Source organism: Podarcis bocagei (assembly GCF_964188305.1).
Source record: "Podarcis bocagei genome assembly, chromosome: 9".
NCBI classification, from domain to species: domain Eukaryota; kingdom Metazoa; phylum Chordata; class Lepidosauria; order Squamata; family Lacertidae; genus Podarcis; species Podarcis bocagei.
Genome location: NC_138134.1, coordinates 12,841,307 through 12,853,984, shown reverse-complemented (window position 1 = coordinate 12,853,984; position 12,678 = coordinate 12,841,307). Strand labels below are relative to the sequence as shown.

Here is a 12,678-nt window from a genome sequence, read left to right as displayed (position 1 = left end):
ACGCCCCTATCTGGACAGCCTAACTACTGTTGTCTATACTCTGATAACCTCAAGGTTAGATTACTGCAATGCGTTATATGTAGGGCTGCCTCTGAAACGGTTCGGAAACTTCAGCTGGTGCAGAATTCAGCGGCCAGGTTGCTCACCGGAGCAAGACCGTTTGAGCACATTACACCGATCCTGGTCTGACTGCACTGGCAACTTTAACCAGGTCTTTGGTTGACTGACATCCTAGGTCCTTTTAAAAATTCAAAATGTGTTAATGGGTTGTTTTTGTTTTGATTATGTATTTTGTGGTTTTATATTCTGATTTTATCTTGTGAACTGTCCTGAGACCTACGGGTATAGGGCAGTATATAAATTTTAATAACAACAACAGCAGCAGCAGCAACAACAACAACAACTTATGAATAATTTGCAATGGAATGGTCTCACAATTTCATTATTTTTAAAAAAAGAATCTTAAATTGATGCCTTGGCATAACCTAATCAAAGAACAGACACCTCATGATGAAGTATTTCTGGGTAGGGCTTACTTTGGTGCTTAATTGGCCATGATCGGTACTATTTATGGCCTGTGACTCTGACAAACAAATACCTTTCAAGCAAGCTCAAGGAAGTTGATGTTATTGACACCATCCTTTACACGAGCATCTTAAATCCATTTAATTCCATGCCAATAACTTGCTTAACCTGCAGCAGTTAACCAAATGGTTGGGAAAGCAAAGCAAGCCACAATTTTAATTAGAACAAAATACCAAATTAAAGTTGCCATTAAGGACAAACATACATTACAGGGCAAGAGAGTTAAAAATTATGTTTTCTTTTCCACCATCCTATTTTTGCATGGCCTAAAGCAAAATGCAGACCTGTTTTGCAAACTAGAATATTGAATTTATGCAAATATAGCTGTCCAATTAGATTCATAATAGAAGGCTGACATGCTTTTAGCACCCCAGGGGAACTTGTTTACAGCTCCAGTTTGCAGATTAATACCTGAAAGTTAAACCAGAGGTTAATTAAGTCCATCTGGTTGCAAATGACTTTGGAATGTTCAAGGAACAAGAAGATCTCATTTAGAAAACCAAAGTAAATAAAATAAAATAATAAGCAATAAAACTGTTTGTTTACAATGTGGTAGAGATGTACTATGCATCATATTCATGGTACACCAATTACAATAATTTCTACAACTTACCATGGATTATCTAGTGGGGGACTTGTGTGAGACAAAACCTAATGATTAGTCTCTGGAAAAAAATATTCAAACAAGCAAGAAAAGTTTTATTAAACAAAAATAGTTTATGAAACAAAGTCAGTCAGAAAATGCGTTCTTTCAGGTAGAAGTGGGTCGGGAAATACATTCTTTCAGGTAGAAGACTTGAGGAAATGGAACAACACCAACGTCACCCTCTAAGACAAAATGGTTATGACCAAAATGCTCACCCTCCCAAAATTAACCTATCTATTCAAAACTCTTCCAATCTGGATTCCCCCAACCCAACTCCGCAGATGGCAGAAAAAATTACACTCATTTATCACAGAAAAATCCAAGAATAAACGCCAAATACCTACACCTCCCCTCCTCAGTAGGAGGGTGGGGAATTCCCAACATAGAACTATACTACAGTGGTGCCCCGCAACACGAATGCCTCGCAAGACGGAAAACTCGCTAGACGAAAGAGTTTTCCGTTTTGGAGGTGCTTCGCAAAACGAATTTCCTATGGGCTTGCTTCGCAAGACGACAATGTCTTGCGAGTTCCTGCTGGGTTTTTTTCCTCCCCCCCCTTTTCTAAGCCGCTAAGCTGCTTATCAGCTGATCCAATCAGCAGATAAGCTGCTAAAAGCCGCTAATAGCGCTAATCCTTCAATGGGCTTGCTTCGCAAGACGAAAAAACCGCTAGACGAAGAGAATCATAGAACGGATTCTTTTCGTCTTGCGAGGCACCACTGTACATTGTCAACCAAGTGCACCACATAATCCCATACATTTTAGAAGACTAGACAAAACATTGGGCACACTTGGAGACAGACATCGTCAAAAATACCTCCACCACAGCATACCCATTCTTCCCAAACAACCTAAGGAAAATCCCCACACTAAACAGGTTCACACAAACCATACTTAAAGCATGGAAGGAAGAAGCAGGTAAAACGTCTCCAACTCCATCTCCACTAATTTCCCTGGCTTACCACCCATTATTCCACCATGCAGCACAAAACTCCCAAATAAAAACCTGGCAAGCCAAAGGCTTATACCACCTAGCAGACCTCTACAAAAATAACAAACCCACATCGACACAAGAAATACAAGACAAACTAGGGGGCACCCAAAATGCCCTGGCTAACACACCACCAATTACATGCCTTCTTAAACAATCCAGTAGTAAAATCAGCAGCAACTAGGCCCTTGACAACCTTTGAAAAGCTCCTCCTAACACGGCAAGCGGATAGTATCCACAATATTCAAAATAGTGCTCCAAAATACCACAAACCCCCTCGATGTAATAAAAATACAATGGGAGGACGACATAGGCTATGAGATTAACGCCACCCAATGGACTAGAATGTGGTCTAAACTTCCCTTTAAATCCATCTCAGATAAAAGAAAAGAACTCACCCTGAAACTCATTTGTATCATGGAAACCAGCGCTGATACACACAGGAGCCTCACCAAAATGTTGGAGAGGCGGCACCTCCACAGGCACATATTTCCACATGTGGTGGGAATGTCCCAAAATCCAACTCTTTTGGACATCAGCCATACAAGAAATATGCAAAATAACTAAGCAAGTATTAGAAGTCACCGCACAGCTGGCCCTACTGAACATCTTCCAAGATAATAATGCTCACTCACATTACAATGAGCTCATAACCCACCTACCCTCAGCAGCCAGAAGCATCATAGCCAGACATTGGAGAGACATGTCAGGAGTAAACATGGACCAATAGAAAAGCCTTAATAGAAAAACCAACCAATAAACTGAAACTGACACGGGGACAAATAGAAGAATGGGGACATACATAGTCCAACAAGATAACAAGAAGAATCTGTTCACAGCTACAAATCAATCTGGCTAACCTGATCCAAATATGTACACACATAAACAAATCTCACTACAGCCAACCACTCCCTAGACCACCCCCAACCTCTCTTACCACCAAGGAAATACAACAAGCAAATAGCAAGAGAACCCGTACAAGTGACGCTGACACAAAACCCCACACATACACTCAGAAGAATAGAAGCATTACTACTCCACCCCACTCACCATTCCCCCTTCCCCCTCTTTTCTCCCCAACCTAATATTGCATGCAACACTAATGTTTCACAACAAATGAAACTGATCTCTAGAAAACACAACTTGAAAAAAGAGACAATGCATGTATTTATATATACATATTAATAAAAATATATAAACAAACAAACAGCAATACAGGGAATGACCAACTGACGCAAAATTGCACGCGCACACATGGCGCCGAACCTGTAAATGACCCTAAAACGTCACTAAAGGGGCAAAACAGGAGAGGGGCAGAACGCTTAACACGGGGTCTGGAATGTAACCCCTGCGCAAAATGAGGATTGACTGTAAGAAAAACTTCCTTAACTAAGCATAAGAGGGGTCTGATGTTCAAAGACTCAAAATCCTACTTAAATAAAATAGTGCAAAACCATCCTTACAAAAAAAAAACCCACAGCAAAATGTACTATACAATGTGCTAAATCTTTACACGAATTTCTGCAAGTAGGCACACAACAAACCACAACTTTTAACATCACCACCTTTCAAGCAGTAGAGCAGAGTTGCTGATGAGAGCTGATATAGCATAATGACTTAGAATGAACTGTGAACCAAAGTATTCCAAGACTGAAATCTAGCAAAATTTTTGATCTCATTATGTACGAAGATTTCACTTAGCCTTTCGTCTGCAATACGAGAACAGCAACACTGTCATACCTTGCACAGTTGTTGTAAGGATTCCCAAAGAGCTTTACACATTACAACCTGCTATATAAATGCTATCTGTTGTTGTTTTTTATTGCTCCACAGACCACATTGACTCAGCTCCTTGTTAGCTCTGGCTTGCCTCTCCAAAACCAGACCTTTCTGCAACCTCCTGCTGACTCCAAATTGCCTAGAATACCCTGCTATGACAAGCTGCCAATAACTGAGCTCATGACCTTTGCCTGCAGGTCCCTTCTCCCCATGGCTTCCAGTCCTAGGTCAAGACAGTAATTAAATATGGTCTGTTGTGTTCACTAATGAGAGCAGTAAAGACTGCAGGAAAGGGACCAGTACAGCTTTCAGTATCTTACCTTCAGATGTTTTCCAGCGTTTCCACAGATCTTCAACGGTGATGTGTTTGTCTTCCCGGTGTAGATGGTTGTGCTTATTAGAAGCGTCTTTATATTTCATATCTTCTCTGATAAACTGGAAAAGAAAGAAAGTTAGGTCAGAGAGTTCTTGCAGCTAAGACACTAACAGTGGTGGGTTACAAACCCCCAAATTGGCGGTACTTAAAAAAAATCCACTTGGTACTTCATCACCAATTTCCCCTTACTTCCATTCACAATTCTCAATCCTTCATTTGTCATTAGATGCTCATTGTAATTCAGAGAACGCAATGGTTTCAGTACAGTTCAATACAGTACAGGCAGAATATCCACATCTGTACTCCTGAAAAATGTGGAGCGACTTGCATTGCACTAGCACTGTAGAATTAAGTGCTTTTGAAATGTTGTTTTTAAAAATAGTAATAGAATCAAATCCTTTCCTCATAGCTTTATGGTCATACCTTTATGGTCGCACACAGGTTCAACCTTTGATCAGAACTGTTGCTTCAACCAAATCATTATACTGCTTATCCTAGTATTTTTGTCGCTTGGTATTTCAAAATAAAAAAATCCCTTCCAGTAGCACCTTAGAGACCAACTAAGTTTGTTATTGGTATGAGCTTTCGTGTGCATGCACACTTCTTCAGTAACTTGGTATTTCAAGTTACTTTTAAATGCTGATTTGCATTACCCAATTGATGCAGGTCAGAGTTTCAAACTGAAAATGAAAAGGGACTCCCATATGAATGCTTCTTATTCTGAGAACCGTCCTGAGACCTCCAGGTATAGGGCGGTATATGAATTCTAATAATAATAATAATAATAATAATAATAATAATAATAATAATACAGCAATGGACTAGATTATGTTTATATAAACTTTTAAATTGGGCTTTGTTTGCTTTGGTACTGGACTCAATTCTCAATATTCTCTGGTTGGCCTCTGTTATTTTCTTCGACCGACGGAGAACCTACAAAGGACTCTACAAGGGTTCTAGTGTCCCCCATAAGGGAATAAGGGCATATTTTTGTTTATTACACAGGGAACCAGTCAGAGGGCCTTCTCGGTAGTGGCACCCGCCATGTGGAACGCCCTCCCACCAGTTGTCAAAGAGAAAAACAACTACCAGACTTTTAGAAGACATCTGAAGGCTGCCCTGTTTAGGGAAGTTTTTAATGTTTAATAGACTATTTTATTTTTATATTCTGTTGGAAGCCGCCTAGAGTGGCTGGGGAAACCCAGCCAGATGGGCGGGGTATAACTATTATCATCATCATCATCATCATCATCATGTGTGTGCAAGCACAGTACAGCAAGTTATTGACAGCACAAATCTGAAACCAGAGAGGGACCTAGAAGGATGTGGGCTGACCCTGAGAGTGGGAGGGAGGCTGCATTAACAACATTGATCCCCCAACCCCTTGTGGAAGCTGTGCTGCTCTCCTTTGCCTCTGAAAGGAGGATGCAACTCTCCCTGGCACAGGAGAGAAGGAGCTGTTATTTCTCCCTAGAGCTCCTTCATCTGGGATCTAGTGGGCTGCCTTTAAAAGTATGGGAAGCTGCTGGGGTGCAGCACTGTCAGAGGAATACATTTAGAAGGGCTTGCTACTTTGGCAAGCCGCTTTGGCAAACAGAGAGGCTGCAAGGAAAGGCTGCTGCTGCAGCAGCATTTGAGACACTGAAGGAAAGGTCTTTGGCTGCATGAAAGAAGAGAGTTTAAAACCTGTTTAAGTAAACACATAAAACCTGTCAGGGATGTGGAGACTGCCTAAAACAATGGATTACAGTTCTGTTGAAACGGAAGCATTAAGTAAAGCTTACCAACTGAGATTGTGATGTAGATATGGACATTTAACTCTTTAAGTAGCCTTGACCTTGATAGAAATAAGATTACTATTTGACAGCTTATTTGGGAAACATATTTGACATTACTCCTTGCAAGCATTACTGCTGTGCAACCTAACTTCTGTTTTTCCCCAGGCCAAAACTGTACAGTGTACACCGATAAAATTGTCACTAAACACAGGAACTATCAAACTGAATCAATTAAACTAAACATATCTAAATGATCTTGAGAGACTATATAAGCATTTGGGGCATGCACTGGCTGTGACTGAACTAGATAGAGTTAGAAATTTCATCACCTTGGACTACATAGAGTGAGTTTTGAACTTACAGTGGTGCCCCGCAAGACGAATGCCTCGCAAGACAAAAAACTCGCTAGACGAAAGGTTTTTTCATTCGCGATTTGCCTCGCAAGACGAATTCCCCTGTGGGCTTGCTTCGCAAGACGAAAATGTCTTGCGACTTTGTTAAACTGTTTAAACCGTGCTTCGCAAGAAGAAAAATTCGTTAGATGGCAAAAATTGCGGAACGAATTAATTTCGTCTTGCGGGGCACCACTGTACTTAAAACACATTGGACTGACTTAAATTGAAAGAAACATTAGTGACCAGATTTGGCAAAGAAGCAGACCATTTCTTAGATTTTAAAGAAAGGGATGAATATCCTCTATGAGTTATTTGATTTACATATATGGATAGTATTCATTATACTCTATCGAATGAACTGATTTTAAAAAAGACATATATGATTTCAGCTAAGAATGAATGAATATAACCTTATATAGAAGTGTAAGGTAAAGATAAAGGATAAAGGACCCCTGAAGGGTTAAGTCCAGTCAAAGGAGACCATGGGGTTGCAGCGCTCATCTCGCTTTCAGGCCGAGGGAGCCAACATTTGTCCACAGACAGCTTTCCAGGTCATGTTGCCAGCATGACTAAACGGTTTCTGGCACAACGGGATACTGTGACGGAAACCAGAGCGCACGGAAATGCTGTTTACCTTCGCACCCCAGCAGTACCTATTTATCTATTTGCACTGGCGTGCTTTCCAACTGCTAGGTTGGCAGTAGCTGGGACAGAGCAACGGGAGCTCACTCCGTTGTGGGGATTCGAACCACCGACCTTCTGACTGGCAAGCCCAAGAGGCTCAGTAGTTTAGACCACAGCGCCACCTGCGTCCTTATAGAAGCGTATTGGGTGTTAGGGGAGAGGGTAGTACTTCTGGTGAGGAACACATCATGCTCCTTCTGGGGTAGTCTGTCCACCTTTGGTCCCCACCCGGCACTAAACTCTCACCTGTGGCTCCTAGAAACTGTCAGCATAACACAGCAGCCACACCCTGGGAAACTGCTTTGACTGCAGCCTCGGCAGGCCCCATTGAGCCCATCAGAAGGCATGCAGGGTTCCATCGGGCCTCCTCCCACCGTCTGACATCACAAATGCTGCACACATGATGTCGCGCGCACACTGCACACGTGATGTCACATGCACACACATCTCTCCCCCCCATGTTGAATGGAACCCGGCACACCTCGGCATGGGAAACATTATATTCTTCCTGCCTCTGGTATTTTTTATTGGAACCTCTGAAGGCTTGCATTCTTCTAAAATCTAAAGTTGCCAGTAAGTCTCACGAGAACAAGAATAGACTTGCAAAGTATGTATCAATTTTAGCAGTGCAGCTAATGTGCTCCAAATATTTAGGGCTGTTTTTTTTCATCTCTAGCCTCTGAACAAGCAACATACATGCTGCCATTATAACTGGAAAATCATTTCCTAACTGAATCTTTTAAGGCAGGAATACAAAGCAAGTTTTTAAAAATGCTGAAAAACCTGAACCCCAAGTTACACCAGAAAATCCTGGAGATCCAAATCACATCATTTTCAAACCTGGTTTGGTACTTTAGCAAGATTCAAGTCTTTGGAAGTGGAAAACTAGTAATAGGAACAGGTTGAAACCTCCCTGTGATTAAAAAAAACAACTATCTGCAGAGAGCTTTTTTAAAAAAAATAATGGGAATGTTTAAAAGTTAATTTTCCCATCCACAGTCTAAAATGGTAGAGTCCCCCTACCACCTCATAGGTGGAGCCAAAAAATCAGTTTTTTTCCAAGGAACCTCAAGGACATAAGTTTAGAAACATGTATATTAGAGCAGCAAGGAAAAATACAGATAGCTTCCCTTTTTCTGCATGCCCAGACTGGTAGCAAAGATCAGACACTCTTTAGTTTTAAAGATGTAATGGGGAAAGAAACTGATCTTTGCTACCAATTTGGACGGTGTTAGACTGCAACCTCCATAACTGAGCCAGTGGAAATAGTCTCCGATGTGATGTTGAGCAGCCTTTCACAATAAGTGTGGGGGAAATATCCAAATGCTTTTGCTCTGTATTAGGAAACACAATGAATGCAGCCAAACATTCACAATACTCACAGTCATTCAACCACAAAAAAAGGATTGGGGAAGTTGGATTTTCTGAAAACAAGGCTCATCACTTCTAGCATAAACAACCATCAAGGACACTTCCTTTTACGTAAAATGTTCTTACTTTCATTTGGCAAGCCTGGTCTTGTTCTAGCAAGTAGTCTTTGTGAAAAGAAAAGAAATGGTATCCTCAAAAGCCCCCAAATTCAAAATGCAAACCAAAGTGTTCAATGCTGCTTGGAAATATTTGGGATCACACTCCTAAACAGGAATGTTGACATATTGCTACCAGCATCTACAAATTCTTACTCTAGCCAATTTAGTTGCTGCAAAAGAAAAGCACCTTTTGGGATCGTAGTCCCAAGGCGTAAAAAAAACAGCCTACCTGGCAAGTCAGCAATAACAGCAACCATTTATTAAAATGGGCTTTCCAAGAGACAAAGAGATAGTTTCAATCGTCAGTTAAAACACATCAAGCTGAATGTAGAATGCCTCACAAATGTAACCAGCCTGCAAATGAAGCTTTGCCTCATTTTTTAAATTTTAAAATCCTCAGTATTTGTGATATGTAGTTTCTCACTAGCACATTAAGTTGCTTTGGCTTTAAGTCCTGAAACATTTCCAATGGTCCTAGAACGCAATACCAAAGGCAGTCCTACTACTTTTCTTAGGAGGCTCTAAGAATGGCAAAATGCACAGGGAATTAATTTTTTCACAAGAAAAGATTCATATTCCACCATACAATCAGCAGTCTCCAAGAAGCTTTTACATAAGACTAACACAAGTACAAAATAAATCAAGCTCCAAACCGCATCAGCCTAAATAGTAGCTTATACAATTCATTAACAGCATAGTTATTTTATGCCACTCTAAGCCTAGAATAACAAAGCAGTTTTCATCTACTGCCTGAAGGATAACAGAGCGAGTGGCAGGCAAGTTCACACAGATGGGTTTCCTAACATCTCTGATGCAATTTCCTGTTGATATGGCAGGTGGTCCAGGTCAATCTGTAGAATGCTTAAGTGATTCAGTCTGCAGAAACAATCACATTTAAATTCCCCTTTCCACTGGACAGTGTTCATTCCGCTTGTTGGCATTCCGATCCATGAAACAATTGGATTGATGGCTTTACTGCAAATGGAAAACTCAGAACTGCCTGAACACAAGCTAGAGTTCATTTTAGAGCCTGCTCTGTGGAGGTAAATGCACCAAAGAATGCACAAGGACTTCCAGGGGACTAGTTTTGAAAGCAGGCGCCCTACAGACTTGAGTGGATCAAATAGAACCCTCAACACACCACCACAAATTCTTTTCAAAACCCCTTTCTACAGGTAACACTGTTTGCCTCAGATGCAAGGTGTTAAAATAGCCTACAACCCTGAAGTTTGGATCTAGACAACCGCAACAACTCCTGTGTTGCAATAAGGTAGCAGTTCAATTCCAGGCATTTGTAGATGATACCGATTACGTGGACCCATTTCAATCTGGCTTCCAGCTCAGATGTGGCACAGAAACTACCTTGGTCATTCTGTGGGTGGCATGCAAAAAGATAAGGACAGGGGTGTGCATCTGCTTCTCAGTATGAAAGGTTTCTTTCGAGACCACCTCTCTGGGATGAATATGTTCATGTTAACTCTTCTCCGGTGGGTGTATTCAAGAAAGTGGAGCTGAGGAAAAAGTAGTTCACTGCTATGTGTTCCCCAGGCTTCTAGTCCAGTCCCCATCCTATTGAAAATGTTGGTGGAGCTGCTGGGTGAGATTTTTCTGATATTTGGAGTAAGGGATCATTAGGATGCTATTTCTCCTTTTCATCTGAACAAGGAAAGGCAGTGGAAATGATGAACAGGTGCCAAGAAAGAACAATGCCCTGGTCGAAGAAACTGAGGCTTAATCTAGATCAGGATGCTGTGGACATGACATCTGACCTGTTCTGGATGGAGTTGCACTCACCCTTAAAGAGCATGTTGGAAGCCTCAGTGTATCTCCAGGTTCCTATACGATCTAGCACTTTCACTAGATGCTCAAATCCAGTGACGCGAGCACATTTACTAGCCAGGAGCTTCCTAGACAGGTATATGTTTTATACATTTATTCATACTAGATTACTAGTGTGGTAGGGGAGGTTGCCTTTGGAGACTATCTGAAAACCTTTAGCTGCTTCAGAACATAGCAGCTAGATTATTAACTAGAACGTGCCGGCCTAAATATCTCATCCGTCTTCCAGTCTTATCACTGGCTTCCAATGTTACTCCAGGCACAATTAAAGAAGCTTTAATGTTCTAAATGGCTTGGTACAGAGGTAGTTGTGTATACCCAATTTTTCAGATCTGCTTCAGGGATTCTCCCTCCAGGTGGGCCAGGCTTTAGTGGTTAGAAGGGTGGCCATCAAAAAGACAACCTTTCCAGTGTTGGACCTTGTCTGTGGAATAACTTCCCAAGCAGATCTGTGAGGCACAAATATTGTCTTTTTAAGATGACAGTTTAAGGGATATTTCCACCGAAGTGCTACTCAGAGTAGACGGGGGGGGGGGACTTAAGTTAGTCGTGCCCATTAATATTAATTAATACAATAGAAGCATCAAGTTGTAGAGTTGGAAGGGAACACGAGGGTCATCCAGTCCAACCCCAAGCAATGCAGGAATCTTTGCCCCCAATGAGGGGCTTGTCAATATGTCTACTCTGAGTAGGACTAGCATTGGCTATAACCCTAAAACTTTTCATTTTAAATAATTATTTACAATTTTCTGCTTTTATTATTAATAATTAATAAACACAATTTACCGTATTTTTCCATGCATAAGACACCCCATGTATAAGACGCCCCCTATTTTTGAGGGCTCAGATTTAAGAAAATGGGGGAGATGTATCCGTGTATTAGACGCCCCTAATTGCCAACATTAGTTTTTAGGAAACAACCCTACTCTTATACATGGAAAAATACGGTAAGTGGCATACACAGATTAAAATCAAGACATTCTCCATCTGCAGAGAGATGGAGAAGGAAAAGGAAAAAAACAAACTTAGGCAACAGTTCTTAAACTTATAATGAAATGTAAATAGTTCACAGAGAGAAGCCAACTAGAGCTAGCCTTTCAGCTAAATCAATGGAATGGGCTCTGCCCATCTCTTTGGCAGGGTTAGCCAGGTTGAATGACTAATATATTTTTAATGCTGTATGGGGTTCTGCTTTGTCAATTTAATTTGTGCTTTTTAGTTGTTTTAGTTGGATGACCGATAGAAAGCTGCTTTGGATTTATTTATTTTTAATCTGCAACCCATGTTCCATGAAAGTAGGAGAAATCTAGCAACATTAAGACAAAAGCACAAATTAAATAGACAAAGCAGAACCCCATATAGCATACATAGGAGTGTTAAGAAAGCTGAAAACAATGTTTTAGAGGACAACATTCCAACACTCCTATGTAGGCTTTGCTAAATGTTTCCAACGGACTCTCTTCATTTGATATGTAATGACATAGTGTTAGGTTTTTTTAAAAAATCGTAAATAAAAGCTATAACACAAAATTGTCTTGAATTGGAGTAGTATTGTCAAATGAGCACTATTGCCAGAAAAATCAATTGCTATGTGGCCATTTCCAAGCTCAATTTGGATCAATAAATGTAAGTTCATTGAAATAAGCATTAACTGTTTTTCCTTAATATTCACACATTGAATGCAGCATGGAAATCTGTACAGTATATGAACCCGCTTTATAGAGTCAGATTGTTGATTCTTCTTGGGAGACAGCTTTCCAGAGTCTCAGACATATTTTTCCCCCAAATACCTTCTATCAACTATGGGAAAAGTGGGGGGATGCTGAATCACATACATAAGGGATGTCCATTTGTGATTTGTTTTTATTATCCTATAAAAGCTGCTCAAATGCTCAGTAAACCCAGTTAGAAGAGCCTGCTGGAACAGATCAATGCCCCATCTAGTCTGTGGCCACAGCAAGCAGGACATGAACGTAAGAGCAGTCTTCCCTTCTGCAGTTTCGAGGAACTGGTACAGTGGTACCTTGGTTTACGAACTTAATCCGTTCCAGAAGTCTGATCTTAAACCAAAGCTGT

General features: G+C 40.8%; 1 protein-coding gene across 2 annotated transcripts in view; it reads right to left on the bottom strand.

Moving 5' to 3' along the window:
• STIM2 (stromal interaction molecule 2) overlaps positions 1 to 12,678 on the bottom strand; it is a 72,322-nt gene that overhangs the window by 23,338 nt on the left and 36,306 nt on the right. Inside the window, exons 1-2 of one of the 2 annotated variants that reach the window (XM_081207690.1) lie at positions 7,481 to 7,605; positions 4,322 to 4,436 (exon numbers count right to left, since the gene is read on the bottom strand). In XM_081207690.1, the coding sequence (XP_081063816.1) occupies positions 4,322 to 4,421 (100 nt within the window). In that variant the 5' untranslated portion in view covers positions 4,422 to 4,436; positions 7,481 to 7,605. Of the gene's footprint in view, positions 1 to 4,321; positions 4,437 to 7,480; positions 7,606 to 12,678 lie in introns of those variants that run through there. The other variant, XM_081207689.1, reaches the window with a different exon arrangement.